A 22,415-nucleotide genomic window follows, 5' to 3' on the forward strand; every position below is an offset into this window, starting at 1 on the left:
GTGGCTCTTACAGAGCTATTGTTTCTGCCAGTGACACACACACACACACACGCACTGAGCGTCAGACTCAAAACAGGAATAAGCCATCTAGAAACAACCCCTTTGCCGACTGTAGTCGAGGGTTAGACTGGCTGAAAGAAATCATTTTCTGGGGAACAAAAGCAAAATATTTTCTTTTTTTTCCTCGCTTGCAAGAATGTATAGACTCAAATAAGATTACAAATTGGACTGTCTACATCTGAGATATCTTTTGCTATAACAAAAACTTGTGATGTGAAACCAAAGACCTTGTTTTGTGTGAATAAATAAAGAGTCCCATGTAAAAACATCTTCACTTGTATTCAGTTTTCTAGCATATGAAATTCAATGAGACAATGTGAAGACACATATTGCAAACATTTCTGCTGTGGGTTTCAAATAGGATTTTTTTCACTTTTGTTTCCTCATTGAGGGATTCAGTCTTGGTAGTTTCTATGTAAAATATTATCCCTGGTTGGCACCACAAGACATGTTGCACTTTAACTGTGGAGTAAGCCTGTAGCAATAATTTCAAATGACCACAGGCTGTAGAGGCACTGCTCGGAAACCAAACATGTTCTCTATGACCACGTCAAACAGGCAGAGACGAAGTGAAAGGCAAACAAACAGCCACTAGACATTATATTTCCACACTTTTACTCTTTTTTTTTTTTTTTTTTGGAGGGATCCATGATGCTCAGACTGAATGATGAGCTCCACAACGAGGTCACGGAGCAAATTTCTGCTCCGAGTGAAATACAAGAGCCGGAGAGCCATTAGCCCTGCACTCCGGCTGCTCCGGTCGCTCCACGCAATAACCCAAATCAACCAGCTCCGCTCTCTATTGGCTAATGGGACTGTGGCGGTTTCAAATGGAAAAAAAGAAAACACTCTCTCTCACACACACACACACACACACACACAGAGAGACAGACGCACACATTTCCTTCTCTCTCTACTAGATAATACAGAGTGAAAAACTAGGCCTGTCCACTGTAGACCTAATTAAAAGTAAGAATTAATGGAGAATGGAGAATTCAGAGAGAGCAAGCAGAGAAAGAGCGGGAGGAGGGAGAGAGATTTGTTGGTTCAAATATGTACTTTTTCTCTATTATTCAAATGAGCAGCCTGCATCTTTTCTAAAAAAAAATGCAGAGACAAATTTAGTGTCCAGCCCAAAGTAGACTTTAACTCTCTCTGAGGATTCTTGCAGAGGATCATTCCTTAAACCAAAATTACACCCCGACTGTATCTTTGGCTAGATTTATGGCAGATTGCTGGTGCAGGAAAATGTGCCACAGATATTGTTTTCATGTCTAAATGCAAAACTCAACCAAAAGTTATTTAAAGCAGAAATACTCCGTTATTGATATTATTACTATAATCATCAGATGGTGCTCGCTCTGATTGTAAAGTATCAACAGAAATTGCAAAAACAACAGCAAAAGTGCAGGATTTGCCAGATTATGTTATGTGTATATAAACATATGGTCAGGAGTGAAAGAAAGAGTGAAAAATGAAGCGACAATGTACGTCATTGAGAACTGCAGAGTTCATCGTCCTGCTGTTTGGACCTACGGTCATCGTCTTACCTGTGACATCCGCTGCCATCAGTCCTTCAGCCCTGATGACCTTCACCTGCACCACGCCGACATCTTTCAGGTTGTGGAATGACCTCCACAGACTCTGAAACATCACAGGAACAAGGGTGAAAGGTCAAAGAGGACGTCAAATTAGCAGAGAAGAGAAAGGCGGGTCAATGGCCTGACATTTCAACAAGAGCGGAAAGGGTAGAATATGTCCTTTAACAGTCCTCTTATTTGAAAATGTAGGGCTGGCATTTATAGTCGAGTGTAAGAGGACAAATGGCAAGATTTAATTTCACTCAATAGCTGTTCTTGCCTGTTTGAAATGTTTCTTAACTTTGTACTTCTCAGATAAAATGGAACTTCACTCATTTTGATAAAGAAGATGAGCCATGCAGAAATATGTTGCAAAAGGTTACAGCGAATAAATACAGTACACAGATAAAAGTAGAACAAATAGGGGTCATTGTCGACAACAGGCAAGTTCAACACGCGAACATGCTCAGTAGAAGAAGACATTTCAGGGTTATATCCATTCCTACTGTACAATGAGAAGGCTAGCTCAAGGTGAGAATGCATGAAGAACTATCTTATAAACTATATTAGTTATAACTATTCTACTGTTGCATTTAGAGTCAAGAGGTTTTGTACTTTTCCATTAACAGTTCCACTCATAAAAGACTGAGTTAGTTTGTGTTTTAGTGAAAAGTAGAGTTTTGTATATTGACCGTGAGGTCTGAAACCGTTTTGGCATAAAGTTTGTGTGGGATTTGGACATCCTCTCCTCTCCATGCCTAATATGAACAAAATGCATAGGTTTTAATACAGTTTTATACATTTGAACCCTAAGCCGATTTACTCCCTGGTGCACACTGTCATTTTGGACAATTTAAAAAGGAAAGGCTGGCGGATATTTACTTTTTTAGTCGTCACTCCATGAGTTGCTTCCTCATAACTGTGTGTACGAAAAAAGGTGCTTAGAGTGAGTGAGTGAGTGTGTGTCAGTGTGAGAATAGCAGCAGAAGTAGTAGCAGAAGAAGACAAGAGTGGAACTTATTCAAAATGAAATAAAACAATTCTTACAACAGTCAAAAATCTGTACATGTGCAACATAACAAAAGAAAAGTAAATGCACGTATTTGATGTGGTTTTGTTGATATCGATCTATCACTGTGCACTACCTCCATGTCTGCATGTGTGTTTGTTTTACTGAGAGACGCAGGAGAGAGCATAAGGCTGATAATGTTATAATAGATATATTATGGTGAGTAGACGCATCCAGTGAAGCGTGACTGACGGTGATATCATAGTTATGAGGCAAACACACACTGACCTCCTGACACACTGTCCAGTTCACACATCATCCAAACAAAAAGAGGGGAAAAACACTACCAATAGATAAACACACCGAGTGTAAAGCAAAAAGTCAAGCGTACAAGCTAACTCACATACACCCACACAATCGCCCCCCTGCTATTGCTCTCCTTCTTGCTCACACACACACACACACACACACACACACACACACACACACACACACACACACACGCCATAAAGAGACATTTACACACAGTCGAGGTAGCTATGTGGCCCTGTGACGGGCTGAAATGAGAAGAGAAATACAAGGTTTTGATTACCAGGAGAAAGAATGATGACTGTGTAAAAACTAGTCTGTAAATCTGTGGAATAAAAGGTAAAACCTGTGAAAAACAGCGGCTGGGCCATGAGGCACACACACACTCACAATCATAAACTCACGCTTTTGTTCAAACCCAAATGCTCAGGTATAAACACATACATAGAAAACCTATACTGAGGCCAAATTGAGTAGCATGTCGGCGTGTCTTAAAAGCAAAGTGGAAATGCACTTCACTTCAATTTATTTCTCTCTCTCTGGCAATAACCCCTTCCATCCCCACAGGAGTAATTATAATTTAAATTTCAGAGTCAGGGCCAGGCTACAGACTTAATTCATTATTACCAACTCTGTCAGACTCTGCCTGTTTCCAGCGATATCATTGTCCAAAAGCTCTCTAAAGGAGATGAGAGGGGAGAGTGTGTGAAAGAAAGAGGGGGAAAGAGAGAGACAGAGAGGGAGAGAGGAGACAACTCTCGATTTTAAGACACGATTTCTCTGAAGATACAGCTGCTTGTTTTGATTATTGGGGAGCAGCGAGGAAGAGAGACAGAGAAAGGGCACGATGGAGGCAACAGAGGAAGACACGAGGGCAAAATAATGGCGGACTGCTTCATGCGTTCAACAGGAGTTAACTAGGAAGCCAATGTCATTACTTTTTTGGTCTGTACCAAAATGTGTCCGTATCAAAAAAACTATACCTGGCATCGAAGTCTGGTCGGATTCATAATCCCGTTCACTTAGTGTTGAGTCAGATATTTATAGATTTACGTTACAATTTCACCAATTTTATTGTTAAGATTTGTAATCTTTTTTATTGTTTTATCGTTCTTCATTTATATCTCAACTTTGCCAACTTCGACTGTCTTGTTTAGGCAAAGTTCTAGTACAGCTGTTTGTGCTTAGACGTTCAACATTTGATAAGCTTCCGTTATTATAAGGGTATTAAAAATGTACCATTGTTGTATTGTAACCAAAAATACAATCATAATTTCAAATAATACCACAGCAGTGGTTTCCGTATTGATACAAAGAAAAACGGCACAAATGGGACCGAGATTGAACGAAGAAAATGAGACAGAATTACTTCTTTAATGTATGGATGCAGAGCAATCCCCCCCCCCCCCAACCCATCATCCACACTCCATCCCTTCCTCCCAGCATACAGGCTCCCTGAGGGGACATTTAGGGTTCAACCTCAATCCAGCACTGGTGGAGAGAATGCACCCATCCTCCACAAGGATCCAAATCCTCATCAGAAAGATGAACAGCAAAAGATGGAAAGAAGGACAGACAGACAGATAGAGAGGGAGCGAGATGAAGGGAGGCCATGACCGACCCCCACCCCCTCATTTACGTCTCCCCCACACCCCCATCAGCAGGCAGGCAGACTGACGGGGATAAGGAGGTGATGAAAAGAAGGGATGAACAGAGGAGAAAAGAGAAAAATGGAAGGACAGAGTTGGCTTTCATAGAACAAACCCCCGCCCTGCACGTGATTGACATCTTGTCAGTGTGACATCTTCTTCCCGTCGCTGTCACACTCAACAGACACACAAACACAGATGAATCAGCCGCAGCATAGGCTTATGACTGACTGTCATCTTTGCATCTTGTCACCTTTCATCAGAGCTCCATATAACATTTCACACACAGACAGACACAAAGCGTCTGCCCGGCAGCCGCGCAGTTCAGAGGACATTAAATCAAATGCACGTGAAATGCTCAAACGCAAACCAAAATGCTTACGCCCTATTCCCACTCCTGTTCATCAACTCTGCATCAGCCTGTCAAGGTTCTCTCTCAAAGTTTGCTCTCTGCCCGTCCCACACTAAACTGCAGCCCCTTGTCTCACTTCCTGTCCAGGTTGTGTCCTTTCTCGTCACCTTAGAGCGGTGCACTGGAGTGGGTTGGAGTGGAACTGCAGGTGTGTGTGTGCGTGTGTGTGAGTGTGCATACATGTGCGTGGGTGGTGAAGTGCCTCCACTTCAGCGGAGGTCGCCATGTCCTCCTTCTCTCATCCACCCATCTTGCGGCCACCTCGGGCCCATTAAAAGCCATTAGTGTGTGTGCTCCTTTGCCATCATAATGCATAAATCTCTTTCTCTCCTTTTCCCTCTCTCCCTCTGTCCCTCTCTACTTCTAGGAAACAGTAATTAGGGATGAAGGAAAGGTTACGGTGAGAAATAGTACATCCAAGGCAGTTGACACTAAGTGTATTGCACCGTGTTGCATATAGCTCTGCCTCAGCTGCATTCAAAGTAGTTTGCAGTAGAAAAAAAAACATGTGTGCTCATTCACACGCATACATGCGGTACATTCAAGTGTACAGAGGCACTCACAAACCCGGCAGATAAACACACACAAACACACACACACACCCACACACACACACACACAAAGCAGTCACTATGCAGAACAGCTAGAATGAGAGAGACATTAATGAGCTCGGCGCGAGCATCAGATCCCAGCACTCAGGTGTCTATTATCTGCTGTCTTCAATGGCCACAGATTGGGATGAGGAAAAAACACCTGCTAAATGCAACGCAGTGACCTCACTGTGACCACATGAGGTGTGGCGCGTGTGCGCTCATATGTGTGCACATGTGTGCGTGTGTGACAAAGACATTTGTCGGATTCAAAATATGTAATGTCTTTTTAGCGATTCAGGTTATTAAACTGAGTTTGCATGCATTTAGGTGTCTTTTTTTGTTGTTTAACCTGAAACACATTTTGCAATCCAATGCTACACACTGCCTTAAAGTGAACTTGTATGTGCGTTTTCATGAGGAGCAGCGGGGGGAGGCACACTTCTAAAGGCGGGCATGAACAGAAGATCTGAATTGTTTTCTCTTCCTCATTCTTATTTGTGAAGGTATCTGCTCTTTCAAGCTATGATGATGACAGCATGGTTCTAGTGTTGCTCTGAAAACCCTCCATCTTATTTAGCAGATAGCTGACGCAGGAAGGTATAGTTTTTGCATGTATCTGAAAGTGTGTAACTGTTCGTGATTAGCAGTAGTGGATGCTTTGTGCGTGCTTGCACAGCTGATTGCAAGCTGATAATACCGGTCAGTAAAAATGTGCCCAAGCATAATAACATACACCTACCTACACATGCACACACATACACACACTGGGCAGATTAGTGGGCTTTGAGCAGCACCGTTATGTATTAGTGGTGGTACTTGGTCTTATCGGTGCTCTTTGATAAGGTACATCTTTATTAAATTCTCTAACTGAAAGACGGCCAGTCTGGGGAAAAGGAATATGTTAATAGGTAGAGACCATTCAAGTCTTTAAACCGACCTCACTGTGCCACTCCATCGGCAACCCCCCACCTTCCGCCACCCTATCTCTCCATCCCTTCATCTGACAGGAGGGCCACAGTGGCAACAGACAAAGAGTGGAGGCTGCCGGGAGAGCGGGACAGAGATGGAGAGCGCTGGAGAGAGAAGGAGGCAGGAAAAGAGGCAGGCGAAGGAAGGAAAATGTCTCGCCTTCAGCGGAGCAGAAAAAACGGGGTCTGCACGAGTTGTGAGAGAGGTGAAATAGCTTTTTCTTTTCATTTTACACGCCTTCCCTTCCCGGTGCAACCCTCATCCTTTACCTCTCGCCCCCTATTACACACATTCACACATTCACACACACACACACACTCTCTCTCTCTACGCCCTCATTTTGTGGCTGTGAGGAGAGGCACAGCGTGTGCATGTCCTAGTCCTAGAGCTCCCCCCTCTGATCTTGGGTGGATGCTGCAGCGCGGAGCAGAGTGGTCAACCTCCTGTGGCTAGCCAAAGAGGCACCGCCGCGGTTATGTAGGTCGCTGCCCCCTTGTATGGCCTTTGGAGCCTCGCCGCTGGTGCCTATGCCCACACCGTAAGACGCAAACACACACCAGCTGGGACGTGACGTTAGCATCCCACGAACACAGACAGCTACTTAACGTTCTGCACACGTGGTACTCCTGGAGAAATTGTAATAATGATTTAACCAATCGTGTATGTTATTAAGTTAAAGTATGTCAATTTAATTAAAAGCATAAAGTTAACAAATATCTTTTAAAAGTCATGACTGAAAGCAGATATGGCGGCATTACGTGATTCTGTCATGTGTAGAGAAATGTCAAGGTTGTCAATGAATGAAACCTATTCAAAGTGTGTGTCTGAGTGTCTCTTTGTCGCAAGCAGTGAAGATGACAGGGAGTGAGGGGTTAACTAGGCTAAGACAAAGACATAGGCTGAAACTATTGTGTTGAGTGGAGGGCCTCTGGGGCAGATGGGGCCTTAGAGCTCTCTCTCTCTCTCTCTCTCTCTCTCTCTCTCTCTCTCTCTCTCTCTCTCTCTCTCTCTCTCTCTCTCTCCACTACTGGAAACTCAAATCAATGACAACTGGCTAACAAGCCCAGACATTGTACACACAAATAAATGATCCAGCATGCATTAATCATAAATGCACAACTCACTAAAGAATGCTGATGCAAATGCCGCACAATACTCGCACCTTGCATCATAGCAACAGAAACAAACCAGCAGTGTGAGTCTCCATCATTTCCAAACAGTTCGTCCAAACCGAACAACCTCCGTGTTTCTTCCTTCCATTGTTAATCTCATCCCCCTCTTCACCAACTCCTCTGCTCTCCACTTCTTCTAACTTCAAAACGCAGGTTGTAGGATTATATTTTCAAATCTCAATAGCTTGTAGAAAAAAGAAAAAAAAAAAATTCTTGATGAATTAGTTAGATTCATCATAAAATGTGAAAACACTGACTTTACAATATTCTGATAATAAATGTGGTAGTGAGATGAGACGAGTGTGACACACGTAACGTAGCCACCAATTAATGGAAGAAGCCACAATATCAGGTGTATGATCAATCAGTAACACAAGGGTTACTGCGTGAAATTTGTTCTAGCTATGTGATAAGGAGAATATTAAGTATGCAGACATATCTTTAAGTATGAACAACTATGGAAACTTTGGCATACTGGTTATTGTGAAGTTGTATCTACCCGCTAGTATTTTCACTATTTAGATAAAATTATTTAGGTGTCATACATCGCTTACTTTCCTCTCAAAAGTATTCACACAACATCATATTTTCCTAAACTCAAGACACAACACAAAGCCACGCTTACAATAAAACACACTCACATATCTCTGCATGATCTGGTGTCTCTCGCGCGGGTCGTCCAGCATGTTGACCGACAGGTCTGATATTGAAACGGCGGCAGAAGCAGTGAGTGTAACCAACAGCACCAGCACACCTTCACCTTCCTCCAGTGGCAGGTCCAGCTTGTGTGTGTGTTCTTTAGTGAGATGCGACAGGTTGATGGTGCACCTAAAGTGCACACACATGCAAAAACAAATGGGAACAGAATTAGATTTTGTGGGGAAGCTGACGGCGCTGAAACACATACTGATTGTAGCTTTGCTTAGCTTCCTCTTTTACAGAGGACATTAAGGACTAAACTTAAAGGAGTGCTATTGTTGCCATTTTGTGCGGCTGAAGTTTGCAGAAAAATGTCTACAAAGTAATAATCATCACAGAACATCTGTAAAGTTCACAAAAGAAGTCACACAGAAAGAGGTCTCCCATTTCCCTTTTGGAAATAAAGTGTCTACTAGTTATCCTCTCAATAAAATGACCTCATACGTCGCATGTTTTGCTGGAGAATGGCAACAGCCTATAGTTACAGTATAGCAAGCGTCATGTGTGTCAGATATAAGCAGTTGCAGACAACTTCGCAAAAGCTGACACAGTTAACACCTTTAAGTCGGCACTCGTGAGCATCTTCTCTTGACTGAATTGATTTTCTGGCATGGCTTTAATACATCTCCAGTTAATACCAAGGCCTGCAAAAGTAACTACTGGCCTTGGGTGCAGAGTTCAAAGCAAAGGCTTCCTCAAATGCCTCCATGCTACTATACTATAAACGTGATTAGTAACAAAGCTACAGACATGGCCATTTGAACTAAAATGTTGAACTGATGGAAATACTGTCATTGTGTAACCTATGTAAGACCTGTCTGAATAAGTCCTAAATGTCAAATACATGCATGATTTGGGTAAGCTACGTCTCCTCTAGCATTACAACCTGACAGATAGCTACATGTCCACAAAGACTGACTGAGGACCACTGTACCTTCCCATGAAGTCATCCTTCTTGCCAGCATCTTTGTCCCAGACCGTAATGTCCACGTAGCCTCCCTGTTCATCGTACAGGTGGAAGTCAAACTGCTCTCTCCACTGGGGGTTCAGCGTTTTGGGAATTGTCTGAGTAAACGACAGAGGGAAATACATGGTTTGACCGTATGTGCTTGTACATATATTGTTGAAGGTTAGCAAAACTTAATTCCTTGAAAAGGAATTTTTCAATAGCTCGAGTGCATGCTGAATATTGAAATGAAAAAGAAACATATAAAGAGCCTTGTTAGGAATTGCATGGAGGTAACCCTAACATAAATACTCAAACAGGAGAGTATTTACCTTGCTCTTGTACTTCTGATGTCCCATCTTGAATTTGACGTATGGGTCGCTGAGGCCGTTGGCATCCATGGGCTGGAGGCTGAGACCTTCTATCAGACTGATGCTGACTATACCTCGCCACAGCTGGGCTTTTCTGTGCACATCTGACAGACGCATACTCTGATACTGCAGCAGGCGCACGCACACACACACATACATACACACACACACACACACACACGCATTCAAAGAAACATTTACACAAACAGTGCAAAGTGTGCATTTATACATAAACAAGCATGTACACAAAACACCCACAAAATAAAGAAACAAATGAATAAATTAGACCGAAGCTAGTACTATGGCTTGTGTACACTTGGTCAACAGGAAAATAAGCGATCCTAAACACATTGAGACAACAAAGAGAGAAGCAGGCAAAACATACAAGACTTCTACACAAAATAAGATAATTATAAAACCAATTTATCCTTGATGTGTGAACTAACGTGACATGCCAGAACATAACCATGAATTACAAAAACATAGCATCCCACTATTCTGTTTAATTTAAGTCAAAAAAGTCTAAAATCCCAAACATTTATTTTGGAATGCTGAGAAACTGAAACAAATGCACTGTATCCTTTTGTATGATTACTAAGAATCTACTGTAGACAAAATAGCTTACAGTCTGCACAAGATTGCATATGTCATTGCATGAGTCTGGCATTTTCTGTGCAACAATAGAACTTAATATAATAAAAATAAACAGGCGAGTGATTTGTATACTGTCTTATCAAAAACGGGCAGACCACTGAGATGCTGTTCCAGTAACTCTGTGAATTTCTTATTCCATCTGGCTGTACTGTAAGTTGACAGCCCTGCAAATTCAGATTGATGATTCTCCATAGTTTAAGTCTGTTTTTTTCCCAACAGTTTTCTCAGCACTTACAGGCCTATTTAACCTCTCTTTGAATCATGTCAGCATCCTTCACTAAAACAAAGAGCAGGGTATTTATTTGTCAAACAAATACACCCCTCCCTCTCTCTGCCTTTCCCTCTCCTCCTTCCTCGTTAGGGAGAATTTATTAGCATAGCTTTTGTTTTGCGGGCGAATTTCATTAAACTCTGAACAAACCCTGCCTCGCAAGCGCAGGCCTTTGATCTGGAGATGGAGCCTCTTAATTTCCATTCTCCAGACATTAAACAATGCGAATGGCTCCCTGCAATACAGCCAACCTCCCATACTGCAACTCCCACATCTTTCATTGCTCCTGTTCACTTGCTGCTAACACACTGTATGCTAATGAAGAGAGGTCGTTGTTGTGTCCTACTCGAGCACAAAACCTGATTGTTTCCTTGTTTTTGTTTCTACGTATTTCTTGTTAAAGAAAACCACGGGCTATTTGGATTGGGAATCCACATCTCTCTGCCAGAGCACAGCAGGAGGGAGATCGTGCACCGAGATGTTCCCAGGTTGAAAGTCTTATAAAAAGAAACTAAGATTCAGTTTAAGAACTAACACAGCCACATAGTACAACTTATTTCAGCCCGTTGGAAGAATAAAAACATCTCAAGTAGCAAAATAAGCATTTTTGCCTCGTGGTAAAGTTAGAGAGAGACCTGGATTTAATATGCATCCGACTCATAATCATCATCTCAAACTACTTCTTGAATAGCATCTTCTGCTGTGGGTTAAACACTCATAGATGCTTCATTAAAAAGAAGTGGTTGTGTAAAAATAACTGTGTACTTGTATGCAGAAAAGCACGGCGGCAGGGAGGCACTCAGGAGCAGCGCCTTTTTGGAGGGGTAACACAGTAGCTAGTTAGCGTTTGAGCTAATTCCCGAGTCACAGGCGGGGGGGTGCCCCAGTTTGAAAGTTTGGAAGCTTCAAAGGCTCAGTTTGGGGAAGCACGATACAGCAGGACGTCTGCCCGGCTCTGACCAACACAATTCAAATGTGTATCTGTGTCTCTTGGTGGGATATCACACTTTTCACTGAAAGGACGAAAACATCCAGTGCCTCCAGCTCCAATTTGGGAGATCGACAAAAAGTAAAACTGATTTTCCAGATTCAGCCCGTTTCCTTCTCAATGACAACTTTTGAACAAAACAGGAAAAGATAAAGAACCTTAATAAAAGGAACACATGAAGTTGTGTTCACAAAATTGTAATTCTAATGCTACTGTATTTGACCGAAAGATAAGGTGAGTGCTTCATGCATAGAGCCAATAATAAAAAAAAAAGCAGAACTTCGACCAGCATGCTTTCTTTTAGAAACGTACAGCCAATGAGAATCACAAAGAATACAAAGTAGCAGTCTCTTATGGCAAGATGAGAACTTAAAATAATGTGAACATCAAACATCTGCACTTAATGCAAAGGGGTCTAAGAGCGTCCTATAATCAGTCCACACAGTCATCAACAAACTGTCATGTGTCAGTGGATTTGCTGTACAGGACTCCTTTAAAACCCCTAAAGACAAACAAAGTGCTTCATTTTCTCACAAAGCAGCTGCAATACACTGTGCAGACCAAAGGTGGAAAAGCATGGATCTATCACTGCACAATAACAGCTTAAAAGGACAAAGTTCAAAACTGATTATTTAAATTGTCGGATAACATACACAATGACTCCACTGTACATTTCTGCTGTTTTAGCCAGATTATAACTGTTCTAACGCTAAATATGTAAACAGTGAAAACAGTTGTTTTTTTTAAACAATGGCAGTAATTGTAGTGCATTAATTCCACCCTTGGTGTATATTTATATGACTTATGTCTTGCCGTCACACATGTAAATACAATTCACCTTTAGGCCAAATCGCACATGCGTTCCAAAAACAATTGTTTGCATTCCCTCAGGTGACGGAACTAGCAGGTGGTGTATTGCAGCTTGTGGAAAATAAGCTAGTGACAATGAGAACTAAAAGAAGTGAAAAACGGCTAATTCCACTGTGGAAGGAGGAAAAAAAGGACAGAAGGGTGAGGGCCAGGGAGACTCCATCCATGTACCAGGACACAGGCGAAGAGTGCAGGACAGGTGAGGTGCAGTGCAGTCGGTAGTGGGGTTACAGTACAGTCATAAGTGGTGTGGGTGGGGAAGTTACATGCTGTTTTAGTTTACCTTACTAGATCGTTTCCAGTTCCTTCTCAAAAGCATGGTCTGTAAATGAGACAAAGCTGTTACAGAGCGCCCCCCCCATTGCCTCCCCCTCAGAGGTTAAAGGGCATGGGTAATGTGAAGATGTTAGGCACGGCCTGGTGCAGGGGGGAGTTATATAAAAAGACACGGGCAGCTGTCATTCATCCAAGTTGAGTAAGCAAGGTGTGTACAAGAAGCGCTCTTGTCATATGGTGTTATGAAGTATTTACATGTGCAGACATGCACACACGCACATATAAAACGTATACATGTAGGTGAAAAGTAGCTGCAGTTTGTGCCTCTAATTCAGTATAACCATCATTTTTATACTTGATACTTTCACAAATGAAATTAAATACTAGACCCAAAAAAAAGACAGGATTGTTGTACTTAAAAGGGTAAATACCGTTTTGTACTGGGTGAGGATTTACAGACTATCTTTTGAAGGTCTTGCCGCAAATACTTCAAATTATTTTTTAGATGCATTTTGCTTATTTGGGTTGAATGTAATCATCAATGCAAAAGGTTCAAATACAAAAAGAATCATTACACGAGTAGACTATTTACATGGGCACAAATAAACAATTCCCTCATGTCAAACCAACTTCAGCACACATAGCAGGTCATATGCAGAAACACTGTTGATGCTCCATGATTACTTAAAATCACCATATTATTAGTTGTTCATCCAATACAGATTTTAAAGGAGATTAAAGCTCTGCCTCTTCCCTTACTCTTTCATACCAGTAGATGGCAACAGAGAGACTCATCCAGAATGTACTCGTGTAACCTTGTACTCATTTTCTTCACAGTTGGAAGATATCTAAAATGATGCTTAACCTAAATAGAATTTATTTGTTCTGTCAAATGTGGACTCTCTGAACTACAGTACTAACTAAGCAGCAGAATGAAGACATCAGATCAAAAGGAATAAAATATTTCCCCCATGACTCTGCCTTGTTCCGGATCCAGCATGCAGGGGTCCAATTAACCAAACAAATAATTGAACAGAAATAAATGCAACTCTGAAACATTGAGCACGTCCGTAGAGGCACGAGCTGACATAATTAGGAAAGAGAATCCAGTGCTCTTTGAACATAGAACTTTTCCACAGAACATATTAATTACACTTGTGTTTATGCTTATGCATTTGCTGAGTTGAAGAGTTTCCAGTAAGTGATGCTGAATGAAGCCAGCACATTCCAGTTCAACACAGCCTGCCTTCTGATCACTGTCTCTGATGTATGGAGGAATGAATATGATAAAAAACTTAAATTTACTTCTTTGTTGTTGTTTTCTTTAACATAGGTCATCAGGAGTTCCTTTTGGCTACAGTATAGATCAGGCATATTATTCCTTATCTTGGTGTGATGTATTAGATATTACATACAGCGGGGCAAGTAAGATAGGAAGCTATTATTTCACTGACTGTAGTGTGTGCAGAAGAGAGAGAGCTGAATGAGTAATCCGATTTAAAGTTCAAATATTTTTCTTACAGCATCCCTCATGTCTCCCTCCTTTGGTGACAGAGTGACCGCCAGTTCCAGGCTACCCAGGTTATGTTCAGGATACTGTGGGTCCTTCAGGTCCAGCGTCACATCCAGGGTCCTACAGGGAAGCACAGCAAACCACATACAAATGTATACTGCAAGTGCTAACATGAATGCTGCACATTCACATGCATTAAGTGCATGGATTTCACTTATGTGTACATAAATGAATGCATGCACTACATGCACAACCCAACCATCCAACATAAAGTGGATACACATTTAAACCACTTCAAGTGGAACTCAACAGATGTGGCGACATTCTGCTTCCTTCCTCTTTACATACTAGCTGCTCTTCTTCAGTGAGATACAACGAGCACAAGCGGTCAACCTAGCTAACAATCTTCAATCATGCATAAGGAAGGTAATTAGTAAAGGCCATAGCATGTTAGGTGGCTACTGTTAAAAAGAGCACGCTATTTCCCAAAAGTATGAGCAAAAACTATTTTGTGAAAAAAAAGTATGACAAAAACATTACTCACAATTTAGATTTTGATGAAAATGCATTAACCCACACAGGTGTTTTCACTTAAGTCATCATTTTAGTCATAGTTCGACATGTTGCAGTACAAAAAGCACTGGTGTGAACCGTATAATAAAAGATTGCTAAATTCTATTAAGATGCTTAGATTTCATGGCCTGGTATTGTGCATGCTGGCTCACTGTCACACAGTCATGGTGTACCGTGCTGGAATGCTTGGAGCTATTGTTAATGTTGTTAACAAAACTTCTAAAGTCTAAATGTCTGCTGTGTAAAGTATCTATTACCAGCATGGCTGACCCAACTCACACTCGACAGGAGGTGTAATCAGACAGAGTAATTGAAAACACCTGCGTGAGCGTGCAAAAAAAAGAAAATTGGGACACCTACTCCAAAGTGATTAATGGCACAAAGAAGATGGCACACATGAAGTTTACAGATAATACAATAACTATACTAAGAAGTAAGTTAGACATTAAAGCTACTACGAGGAACTTGAATTTTGTGTTGATTGTGGCGGTTCCTGTGGAATAAAGCGGTATTGTTTTTCCTTTTAGAAAACCTCTCATTTTACTGTAGCGGGTTCTGCCCTGCTCAGTCCTAGTTCTGGTTCTCCCGTGCCACCCTTCAGGTTGCTGAAAAGGGTCAAACTAATTTCACAAATGCAAAAGCCACTACGTAAAAGCCACAACACAAATTCAAAAAGCCACAATACAAATTCAATATAAACAACACAAATGCACAAATTCAATAGCCACAATGCAAATTCAATAGCCACAACACAAATGCAGAAGCGTTTTTTCATTTGCGTTGTAGCTCTGCATTTGTTCAGCCCTTCTCAGCCACCGTACTCCGTTCCCTCCAGCAGACCCAGCAACAACACTCAGCCCCGGTGGAGCAGCGAAGCGAAGCTGGCTCGAGGAAGAGGCCGATCTGGATCCGTCCGTAGTGGGCTGGTCGCTGCCGGAGGTCCAGAGTCTGAGCTGATGGAGTTTCTGGTGAACCTGCACAATGTCTGTCGTCTGAATAGCACTGACAATAAATATATAAAAATAGCCAATCTTCTCGCTGGTGGTCTTTATGTAATTATGTAGGCCATACAGAACCAGAACCATTAAATTAAGACCGTTTCATAACCAGTTAAAAGTTCCTCATAGTAACTTCATCAGAATATAAATTATGTAAAATTGGTAAAAATAACTCCTTATGATTCTATGTCAAATCTAAATTTAATATAGCCCTGTTATGCTTCATGACGTTTGAGATGAGTTACCAGAAACTGACACTAGGGGGAGACAACAGACTATACAATGACCACACTCAGCAGCAAGGACAGATGCTTGAAGAGGTGTTACGAGTCGGACTCCCTAACTATTAACTTCACCATCATTTCAACTTCATTCACTGTCTCTTAACACATAAGCTTCACTGAAAATGCCCACGACTAGGGAAACTAATGGAAGCTAAGTAATACAAAAAGAGAAGACAAAGGACAAAGAGACCTCTGATGTTCCAGTGACTCCAGATGAAGGTATGCTGAGCCCATGAAATCATCCTGAAGTCCAAAGTCATAGTCAAAAACCTACAAAGACAATATACAGTTGGATAGTATTATACAGTATAAAGTACTGCCAAAAGAGGACCCTGTAGACCACATTACAAATGTTATCCATCACATTGAATAATCATTCCTTGCATAGAAAAGAAGCTTGCATAGTGAGTTAATGTTAGTGACTTAATGATCTACTATTATTTATATTAAAGCAGGAACACATTTGAAGTCCAGGACCTATCTGTACCTTGACGTATAGCGGGTCCTTCAGGTTTTCCACCAGAAGGCTTACTCTCTCATCCCACAGCGGGTTGAGGTTCTTATGAATGGTCTTACTCCTGAACACCTCCTTCCCTGCAATCTTAAACTTCACATACGGGTCGCTGGTCCCTACAGGAAAAGACAGCAAACACAGAGAAATACTGTTAAGGTACAGGATTCACAATAGTACTAGCAAAACGATGGCATATGCTGCCTAACCATCTCTAAGGAAAAGGGTCAAATTGAAAATGTAAGCAGGTACCCTTCTTCAGCCATTCAATCGGTCAAATTCTAATCAACCATGCCTGATGAGAATTTATTTTTCCCCAAGTACACAAAACATATGTTTGCATATTTTATGCATATATATTTCATACCATGAAGGTATTCTGGAGTAACTTCACTTTTGATCCCTCAAATTATCTTTAGACAGAGATGGTTGTACACACTGCTCTAAAGGCCCAAGGAGAAAATCAGGCCTATCATGTGACTCGTGTCCTATTGTGTATCATATGATTACCAGTAATTAAAGCTGGTGCTTGGATGTAGACATCTCCTGCAGTGCCTCTATATGACCACTAGGTGGTGCTACCGACTCATTTATCTCTACCTGTATCGGTGCCAGATTTTGGAGGGACCAACAAATACTGAAAAACTGTATTAATAAATATTTATTTTGCGTGTGTACTGACAGAAAGAAAAATTAAGACAGAGAACTCAGAAAAACTAAATTAAAACAAACGACAGGATCAATTAGACACGAGTTGAAATGTTTACTGCATCTGTATGAAAATCAAAGCAACAACACAGACTTAGAGAGACACGGGGAGTATTCACAATGCAGTGTTTGTATTTAGAGTTTGTATACATACAAATACATATAAACATTAACATGCATTCAGAAACAGAGGGTTCCACTGTTAGCAAAGCGATTGCCAAACAAATCACAATGGAGATAAGGGAGTCCTATTAATATACAACGTTCTCTCTGTGCCTGTAGTTCATCATTTCTGCCAGGATCTCTTGGATAAAACAGCAATGCAAATGAACATATAAAATGCTCTGTATAGTACATGATACAATACTGTATTGTCAAAGAACATAACCCTGATTTATATTGTTTGTCTTTTATGATAATCTGCCCTGTTTTCTGTAGTCAGCCACAACAAGGCTGCGTCATAGACGAGGCTGACAGCGAGGACACTAGATGATAAACGGCTGTGCTCTCTCTCTGTTTACACGCGTTTCATCAGATCACGGTGGAGTCAGGTTCTATCACTAGCAAGAGAACAAGTTCAAATATGTGACCAACGGATTTCACTGATTCTTATCAGAGCCAGTGAAGAGGCTAATGGCACGACTGACATGGGTTATTTTATAGAGCTTTTCTTTATTTCTTTATTCAAAAGCATGGTCTTTCTCATCGTTGAGTGTCAGTGGTATTCCTGTTGACTTTGCAGCAGTACGCTGCTGCTGTCATAAACCACATCAAAAGGCTCGTTCTGCACCGACTGGCAACAACCGGCATAAGCCAACTCTCGTGGGCATATGCAGCTACCTGTTCCACTAACGGTAAAGAAAGCAAGGGAAGTACGTATCATAAAGCCTTGGAGGGCGGAAGTGGATGAACCCGGTTATAGAGAACCAGCCCGTCAGGGACGCTCTAAGAAGCAAAGCTAATGCACCTCATTCAACATTACACCTGGCATTCTTTTGACAGGGTTATTGCACAAAAAAAAATCTCAGAGCAGAGGAGAAATCTGAGAGGCACACAGAGGCAGCCTGAGTGTGAGGAAAGGAGCTGAAGAGCAGTACGATCCGTACGAGCAACAATATAGCTGAGCAGAGACGGGGCTAATCTAAAGGCAAACAGGAGTTATTGGAGTGCTAGGTTTTTGAGGTAAAGCAATCACATGCCCTCAAATTGAAAGACCACGCACTTGAATAAAGAATAAAGCTGCATAATATTTTGTCATTACAAGAGAATTAAGCAAAAAACATATGGTTGTGATGATCAAGAGTAAGTTATATTCTAGAAAATAATATAATATACTGTGGATAGTATTTTAATGGACAATACATTCAAAATGTCATTTGATTCTGACAAAAGAGTGTCATTAATAACATTGCGCAACATCTTCCCAATAGTTGTTTGACACTTTATTACTAATCTGAATATTGTATAGAGAACCTTTAAACATGAGTAAACAATGCTCAATGATTCACAGCTGCCAGCAAGTGATGGAAATGTGCACTAATGACGGCCTGCTGGGAAAAGATGTCTACTTCGTCACATTTAAGCACCCTCATGCACAGCAGCAGCGACACTGGAAACACACCACACACATTCGGACCTATTTACACAGCGTTACGCCCATGACATAACACTGCAGGAGAGCTGCAGCGAGAGGACACGGGTGACAGGATAAGAAAAAAAAAGAGAAGGTGAAAAGAGATCCAGCTAGAAATGTCTGAGAGGGCATCAACGTGTAGCATAACTGCCAGTAAATGCAAAAGATAATGCGGAATTATACAAGCATGAAATAAACAAGTAATCTATTCTAATCAACTGCTGTATTGTGTTCATGACGCGATACTTCATGAACTATCTAAAGCAAAATGTTCCCATACCGCATTATGGAAGCAAAGCCACTCATCTCTCAAACTACAGCAAGCCTATTTCTCTGTCTATCCGCCTCTCTTTCTGTGTCACCCTGGGTCGATATTCCCCAGACACACATCACAGGCTCAGCGTGCCACAGTGCCGGCTTTAGGGTGCCATAACCACCTCCATAAGCTGAGGAGTAGGAAATAAAAAAGGCTGGTTCTGTGGGTGGGTGGTGCCTCAATATGAGGGAGCGTGGGTAGAGCACAGAGGAGTGAATGCAGTGATGCTTTCTTGGAAATCAACCTCCATATAAGTCATACTGTATGACATTATCTATTTTTTTTTTCTCTTTCCCCCACAGTTGTGTCCATAAAGAAGGAAAGACATTATTGAATGTGCCACATAGGGGCTTGTGGATAGGTATGACACTGACAATCTATAAGCAATAGGCATTAAGATCAATTAGCTTTCAATTAGAATGAATAATGGTTGAGAAGAATGCCTTAAACCATGTGGGCTTAAAGAGAGTGGGTTTGATGGATGTTTATCTAGCTTGCAGGCAGAAGGCTGTGAAATGGAAGTGCTGAGTAAGGGAAGACTGGGCATAAGGAGTCCATGTGTCAAACACTGATGAAGGTAGGTGCCCTCGGTGCTGAATGTGATTTCCTATCTTTCTACAGTTGAGAGGCATTACTGGTGAGGCGTGCGGTATACATGGAGGAAAAAGCCAATTCACAAAAGTAGATTTGAAAAGCTTGTAAGTAGGTTTTTTTCTTATAATTAAATAGTAACCAGCGGCAGTTTAATGTTTGCAGTGTTACAGAAATTAAAGAGTTTCTGAATACACCGTGCTGGAATTCAGCACTCGGCTTTCAAAGATTCAACAGACTTTGTTCAACAATCCACATCAGCACTTTCAGCTTCGTATGTTGGTATTTCTGAACCGGTCTTGACAAGGACAGCATCTGAAACTGAAGACACCCCTAACCAGCCACGCCAGGAAACAATCAAGTGAACTCCAATAACATACATCTCACTTTTGATGAACGGGGATAAGGTCAAGAGGAGGTACCAGGTTAGTTTCAGGGCATAGGTTACCATGGATCTGTAACAGGATTTCAAAGAATTTTGACATGAAGGACATGGTTAACTTCTTGATCCTCCTTTCTGTGTGAGTGAGTGAGTGACAAGAAACCATAGTACACAAAGAGATACTGAGTAGTACATATCACGGTGTTGATCTATGAATCTTTTATGATGCCATTAAACCAACCGCTATCACTACAACAGCAGCTGGGAGGAGAAATAAATGTGTTTGTGAGAGGACCTAGTGGCGCACTCAGCGGGTCATTTTGGCTTGGGTGTGGCGCACAGGCAGATCTAAAAGCCCCTGAGTGTCTTGCTTTTGCTGGCTGCTCTTTGTCCTCCTGACGGGCCATTGAAAACATACTCTACCACACGTATATCTCTACTGAACACCTATTGGACAGCGGCCATTAAAATGCTGCCAATGAGCCGGGCTACCCCGCCAGACATCAGAGTACAATCTGTGATCCAAACGTGAACAACAGCCACCACTAACTCCACACTTTGATGGTCATTTATTACAAGGATTAACACCAACGCACTATTTGTCAGCATTTGAGCAAACAAACATTTTCATTTCTATTTAAGAAACACAAAATGATAATCCAAATACTTCAAGTGAAACAATACCTCAAGTGTATATATTCTAAATACAATACTTTCTTGATTATGGCATTCTACTTGCATCTCTCTCCAGTTGTTGGATGTAAGTGCTTGTATAGCCTACGTGCATATCTATTGTTATACGAGATATAATTAGGTTGTGTGACGATCCTGTCTGCCTGTTGCTGTTTGTGTGGCTGCTTTCCCTGCAGGTGTTGGAGGTGGGCGTGGCAGAGGGTCATTAGTAGAGTGAAAACACCTGAGCTCACTAGCAACACCTGGGCCCTGTGTGCCAGTGCACTCTGTTAAAAACCCTCTCGAGTCCCAGTTGGTCCCTCTCTCCTTCCTGAGGCACCCATTTGGTTTTAAGTTGAGATGATTGTTTGTTTCTACAACATTGCATACACACTTTCCACGCACGCACGCACCTACACTGCTGACATTACTGTCTTCACATGCTACTGTTGGTTTATGTTTGTCTCTTATGTTGCCTTAAGTTAAAAAATCATTTGTTAATTTGCTTGGTTGTGTGCATCTCCCTTTCTTGTCATGGCCGTTACATTTTAACCTGTTCAGATCCCCCCCGGACATTCCAAAGGACATCTACGATTACCGTCATCCGACTTCACCCAAATGCACAAACTCACTCGATTGGATTTCTATAAACCCATCACAGTGCTCCACATCATCTGAAGTGGACTTGCTGCTCAGGAAGAGTGTCCACACACACACAAGTATGTTGAATACTTAAAACCTGACCTGAGTCAGTATGACAGCGTGAACTTGAACTGACCCTTATGGAACCACTTTAGCCCCGCCTCATTTGTTAGGTTCATTCAAGTCAGGTTTTGGACTTTTAAGCCCCCATTTTCTTAGCTCGCTTTATGGACCGGGCACCTGAACTTGAAATGTGTTTTGATTTTGCACGATGACAAAAAGTAACAGCAACGACAGCATCATGATAGACACCCATGATAACTTGACAACCCAAGACATATTAATATAAGCGGAAGAGTAGCTAACAGTAGAGATGCACAGATTGCAATATTCTTGGCTGATTCAGACTTAAAAAAATCAGTGCATTCCCAGATTGCTAATTGTAGCAATATATATATATATATATATATATATATCCCCATTACAGAAGCGGGTGCAGACACTTCTGTCCCATTCATAACATACCAGCATTTACCAATGGGAGGCAGTGTGTATTCACTCACACTCGTGGGACATGAGTAAAGCCGTTCATCTTTGTGCTTGGTTATTTTCCAACAATGTTTTGCTTTGGTCTGCAGTAGATGTATTGATACAAACCAATAGTGCCATATATTTGCCAAATTTGGTTTGAGCTTCAAAAACACATTTTCTGTTGGAGATATATCTCTTGTGCTTTATTTGTTGCAAACTTAATTTGCTGCTCT

General features: G+C 41.5%; 1 protein-coding gene across 1 annotated transcript in view; it reads right to left on the reverse strand.

The window, feature by feature from the left end:
- Positions 1-22,415, reverse strand: part of mctp1a (multiple C2 domains, transmembrane 1a) — a gene marked incomplete at both ends in the record, with an annotated part of 120,836 nt that overhangs the window by 48,784 nt on the left and 49,637 nt on the right. The window contains 8 exons of the mRNA XM_079161592.1: positions 1,611-1,704; positions 8,395-8,581; positions 9,387-9,517; positions 9,731-9,895; positions 12,836-12,874; positions 14,350-14,461; positions 16,387-16,466; positions 16,684-16,826. Coding sequence (XP_079017718.1) covers positions 1,611-1,704; positions 8,395-8,581; positions 9,387-9,517; positions 9,731-9,895; positions 12,836-12,874; positions 14,350-14,461; positions 16,387-16,466; positions 16,684-16,826 — 951 coding nt within the window. The remainder of the gene's footprint in view (positions 1-1,610; positions 1,705-8,394; positions 8,582-9,386; positions 9,518-9,730; positions 9,896-12,835; positions 12,875-14,349; positions 14,462-16,386; positions 16,467-16,683; positions 16,827-22,415) is intronic.

This window comes from Pholis gunnellus (genome assembly GCF_910591455.1).
Source record: "Pholis gunnellus genome assembly, chromosome: 6".
NCBI lineage: Eukaryota > Metazoa > Chordata > Actinopteri > Perciformes > Pholidae > Pholis > Pholis gunnellus.